General features: G+C 31.5%; 1 protein-coding gene across 1 annotated transcript; it reads right to left on the bottom strand.

The window, feature by feature from the left end:
• Positions 1-579: 579 nt before the first annotated feature.
• On the bottom strand, positions 580-4,945 carry LOC106690295 (zinc finger Y-chromosomal protein-like). Its single transcript, XM_024363999.2, has 3 exons — positions 4,883-4,945; positions 4,322-4,393; positions 580-1,229 (listed from the first exon to the last, which is right to left on the bottom strand). The coding sequence occupies exons 2-3, from the start codon at positions 4,353-4,355 to the stop codon at positions 580-582; spliced, it is 684 nt and encodes a 227-aa protein (XP_024219767.2). The 5' UTR covers positions 4,356-4,393; positions 4,883-4,945.
• Positions 4,946-5,799: the final 854 nt, after the last annotated feature.

The following is a 5,799-nucleotide window of genomic DNA, read 5'->3' as shown; positions in this document are numbered from 1 at the left end:
CACAATGAGAACATTGATGAGGCTTCTCATTAGTATGTCGGGTCATTATGTGCTTTTTAAAACACTTTTTTGCACAGCTTTATATCCACAATGAGAACATTGATGAGGCTTCTCATCAGTATGTCGGGCCATTATGTGTAGTTTTAAATTACTAATTTGAGCAGATTTATATTCACAATGAGGACATTGATGAGGCCTTTTATCAGTATGTCGGGCCATTATATGTTTTTTTTAAATTAGCAACTTGAACAGATTTATATTCACAATGAGGACATTGATGAGGCTTCTCATTAGTATGTTGGGCCATTATATGTTGTTTTAAACGGCTAAGATTAACTGATTTATATTCACAATGAGGATATTGTAGAGGCTTCTTATTAGTATGTCGGGTCATTATGTGTCGATTTAAATGACCTTTCGTAACTGATTTGTATTCACATTTGGGACATTGATTAGGCTTGTCACCAGTATGTCTGGCCATTATGTGTTTTTTTAAATGGCATCCTTGAACAGCTTTATATTCACAATGAGGACATTCATTAGGCTTGTCACCAGTATGTCTGGCCATTATGTGTTTTTTTAATTGGTTAAGCATCCTTGAACAGCTTTATATTCACAATGAGGACATTCATTAGGCTTGTCACCAGTATGTCTGGCCATTATGTGTTTTTTTAATTGGTTAACTTCAACAGCTTTATATTCACAATGAGGACAGTGATTAGGCTTGTCACTAGTATGTCTGGCCATTATGTGTCTTTTTAAATGGCTAAGATAAACTGATTTATATTCACAATGAGGACATTGATGAGGCTTCCCATCAGTATGTCGGGTCATTATATGTTGTTTTAAATGGCTAAGCTGAACACCTTTATATTCACAATTAGGACATTGATGAGGCTTCTCTTCAGTATGTCTGGCCATTATGTGTTTTTTTAAAGTTCCATGTTTAACTGATTTATGTCCACAATTATAAAATTGATTAGGCTTCTTATTAGTACCACCGGCCACTATGTGTTGTTTTAAATTACAAAGTTCAACTGTTCTATGTTCACAATGAGGGCACTGATGATGCTTTTCGAATGAATTACAGGGCATTATATGTTTTTCAAAACCAGATGGTATGCTACCTTTGTAGTCACAATGTTGACATTGATAAGCCTTCTCCTGAGCATGATGATGCATAAAAGAAATGTTAATCTGATGTATCTCATTTTGTAAGCAATCAAGATCTGTGGAACAATAAATATAATAATACTACATATAGACGGTTGACCTTATGTTAAATTAAAATGACCCAGGGATGCGGTTAGAAAAACAAGATTAAAAAATGATATTAATTATATAGAATAATTGATACTTTTGTTGTTCAGACCTGAAACTGGGCTACATTAATAATTACTTTTATTTCAAGGATTTCATTTCTTTGATTTCTCATCATGTTTCTTTTATGATAATGGTTTAACTAATCTAAATAGTTATATATTCTCAATGAGGACATTGTTATGGGTTTCACCTAAATGACAGCTGAGTATATGTCTTCATTAACTACCAGACATAGCTGTTTTATATTGACAATATAAGAATTTATATTCTATTATATTTATATTTGGCTTCTCACCAGTCTCAGGAGCCCTAATGTGTGTTTTTAAATTACAAAGTTAAGCCATTATATATTTACACTATGGGCATTGATGAGCTTTCTCACCAGTATGATAACTCTAATATGTGTTTTAAATAATAACGCATATCTGCTTTATGTTCACAATGAGTATACAGATGAGGCTTCAAACCAGTATAAAAGACCATCATTAGTTAAATTTATTAGATCCAATAGCAGTGAAGCTTATAACTCTCTTCTTAGCCACAGAGCAGCAGAATTTTATGACATTCAAGAAAAAATTAATAAGGTGTAGGAAAATCTTCTTTTTCTTTACCCAACCCTTATACATTATGGTGTTGGGACAGCCTAGATGCATCAGTTAATAGCATCTCTATCCATTGGCAAATTCTTAATTTTGGTATCAGAGTGACAACTCTGTTATTTACTATATCCGATATGAGATCCTCCTACTTATTCCTCGATCGTCAGCTTGTTCGTTTTTCCTTAACCTTTGCTTCCTATGTAAGTTCTAGGAATCTATTGAGGGGCATCTTCGACATTTAAATTTCTTTATTTATATGTCCTTCATTAAGAGGTATTGGTTAGTGGCCATCGCTCCATCATCAGGCACAGTTTAATTGTTGCTTATTACCCTAATTTATGTATTAAGATACATTAAAGGTTCTCCTGATTTAATCTACACTTTAAATTATATATTTATTTTTTAAAAATTTATATAGATACATTTAAAATAAGGAGAGTCCAACTTCAATGTTCGTTGCCCTCTGGGAACAATTTCATTGTTCAATTACTAAATTACAATTACTTAGTTAATTAAGCTAGATTCTCCTTATTTTAAATATATACATATAAATTTCAATAATTGTAGAAACACAGCACATAGCAATGCAATTTACATTATGGACTAAATAAGGAGAGACCTTGAGAGTATCCTAACAAATTAATGATAAGCAACAATTAAACTGTGTCAGACTCATCAGTTTTGACTATTAATTATACATAGCTTTCATTAAAATAATCAAAACTTGGGGTGAGATAACTGCCTGACTGTTCAACCTGACGGTCTTTGAAACTAACCTAATGTTTCTGAAATAGATGTTAAAAACATCGATGTTTATAAATATCGATGTATTTTTGGCGATGTTTATTCAACATTGTTTCATGATATTCAAAAAAAGTGGGTTTTTTCGGCTACTTTCTCGAACTTTAAATTTATTAAATTATTTCTGGGTAGTCCTTACACTGGATAGTACCGTCATAATCAGTATTAGTTTTTATTGCTGCAGATCTGGTAGATTCAGCACAAGAAAATAAAACATAGTATCGATTAGACTCTGGGCAGCGAACTCCTCCTTTTACATTCTTGCTTAAAGACCATGGCTAGAATATTGAGGCTCTTCCAGCAAATGGCAAATAGAATATCCTCATCGTCTCCCAGTCAAGCTCTGGAACAATATTCCGCAGCAGAGACCGGGAAGCTGAACTCAGATGGCTTTGTTTCGTTCAGCACACTTCCTCCAGAGCTCTACAAGAATACCGTCATCGTCCCTAAAGGCTTTGCTCAATTATCACTTTTCCTTGACGAACGGGGAATCATCAGGATGGGAGGACGTCTGCAGTAGTTCCCCGTGTCTAGTGTAGCCCAGCACTGTATTCTCCTTCCAGAGAGAACACCACTCTCGAGCCTGATTATTGGCTCTATTCACCCCAATCATTTTCATGGTGGCCGTGCCCTTGGCGTTTCTAAGAGGGAAATACTGGATACCAACAAACGCAAAAGTAATAACAGGAAGGATTCAGCGTTAAGATCACTACCGGAGGCAGCGAGCCGAAACAATAGCTCATATAATGGCGCCGTTCTCCCTGCTCGCAGAATTTTTCTTTAAGAAAAGGGATACATTTTTCATAAATTTCCTTATTTTCCCTTTCTACTCAACCCACCTGATGAGGTGAGTCAGATCCAAGACCAGAGCTATACAACATAACTAATTAGAGTAGTTAAGAAAACAAAATCATATTTGTAATACTACAAACAATTTTATCAACTATCATGATAAGAAACTTCAGAAATTAATAACTAATAAGTTTCAAGAATTAGTTGACAATATAATAATAATAATAATAATAATAATAATAATAAAGGCCTAACGAACCCAAAGGTTCGATGCCAATACCACTTAACGCTTGCGGCATACATTCTTCCAGTGATGCCCCTCCAAACCAAATTTCACCACATCTGTTTTAACGCAATCCTTCCATCTCCGTTTCGGTCTACCCCTCCTACGTTTACTTGTTGGTTCATTGTTTATTAACATCTTAGGGATCCGCTCGTTACTAAGCTCTACAACCTTACACGCCCATCTTATTACAACAGTGCTATAACTTGAATTATATTTTATTATTTTATAGGATAATAGTTTTGTGAATTCTAATTTTTTCACCGAAATTGCTCGCGCTTCAACTGCTAACCATGTATTTTTTTTATTCGTATTTATTTCAAGATTTACTAGGCCTTCAAATAAATACGGATGAAACTGATTAAACAGAGAATAATTCTAAAATAACAAGGAATAATTTTGATTGAACAGGGAATGACAAAGAATATCGTAAATCTTGTACGGATGTGGATGACCGAAATGTTTAACAAGTTGCATATATAACATTCAAAATAGAAAAACAAAAGAAAGGAAGAAAACTTACTAGTAGATGGACCTGAATGGACAGTTTCGTTCATCGTTTCTTCTTTAATAGATAGGTCTAAGCCACTTTTACCTGGAAGAGTAAGTTCATATAAAAAATATTTACAATTAGATATATAATTAAATAGACCAATTTTCCAATGGTTAAATAGTACTTATTAATATATATTTTAATTTTTCTTAATAACTGACCATAGCAAAACCCCACTTAATTACTACATTTGGGACCAAGAGATTTATTATAAAATTGAACAAAGTCGTTTATTTTATTTACTTTTAAATAACTTGATGGTTTCTCACTTATTTCAGCTTTCTCACTAATAAAAGTTACTTCTAAAAATGTTAAACTCAACTGAACATAAAAAAAAAATATAGGATTAACCATGTAAAACCTTTCTGTGAAAATGAGGGACTACTAATAGTCAGTAATTTACTAAGCGATTATTAGGGTTAACTATGTGATTAACAAAGGACTTTTACTAAAAACCTTCAAGAATCAATAAGATAAAACTAAAGAAATCTAATGACAATAGTTAACATTAAACTAAAAAATAAAATGTACCATTAATTTCAGTTTCATCTGTAACTTCTTCTTTTATAGAAATCCCCAAGCTAATCGCACCTGGAAAAGAAAGAATATAGAAACAATTTGTATGATAGGAGATTTATCAATTGAATGGCCAAATTTTGCAATGCTTAAAGAAGATAAGTTAAAACTGAATGCTATGAATCCTATTCCACAATTATAAATGTTTGTTCATTTGTTTTTTGGAGAGTAAGGAGAAAGTTTGCTGAATACTGACTAAATATTTATAAAAAATTGATATTGAAAAAAAAATTATGAAAAACTGAATAGTTTGAATTTATTATCATTTTAATTTTGGTTTTATTTAAAAACATAAGTAATACACAGGTTTTGTACAACTAGATACTGTTAAAAATAATAATAAAAAAAAATTGTTCTCTATCAAATAATAGATATTTTATACGAGGAGAAGATGGTTGAGGTCAAAATAAAACACAAATAAGTTGATGTAACTTATTTAATCGTACCAAAGTTTAGGCTAGAGTTTTAAGCCTTCATCAGGGCTAGGAACGGAACAAGATAACAACCAATGAATATAGAAAATATGAACAGAATAACATAAAGTTAGTAATTGTACAGAATGGTATTAATAAAATAAAGTGATGAGAGAAGAGAAAAACGAAATGTATACATAGGTAATTGAATAGGAAGGTAAAATAGCATAATTAAGAAAATAAAATAAAAATGAAGTTATATAATACAAAGGAATATAAATATATTAGTTATTAATAATTAAAAAATTAAAATATGGAAAGAAAAAGAAAATATATGTGACCATAATAATTGGTAAAGAGGCAAAATATAAGTTAAGTTTAAAAAAAGAAATGAATGATAAAAAATGTTCTGAAAACAACAATAATAATATATAGTGAAAATAACTAATAATATGGGTA

Source organism: Halyomorpha halys, unplaced genomic scaffold (genome assembly GCF_000696795.3).
Source record: "Halyomorpha halys isolate HHAL.00 unplaced genomic scaffold, Hhal_1.1 Scaffold1647.1, whole genome shotgun sequence".
Classification (NCBI taxonomy): Eukaryota; Metazoa; Arthropoda; class Insecta; order Hemiptera; family Pentatomidae; genus Halyomorpha; species Halyomorpha halys.
Note: the sequence above shows the minus strand (reverse complement) of the source record. Positions and strands in the feature narration are given on the sequence as shown.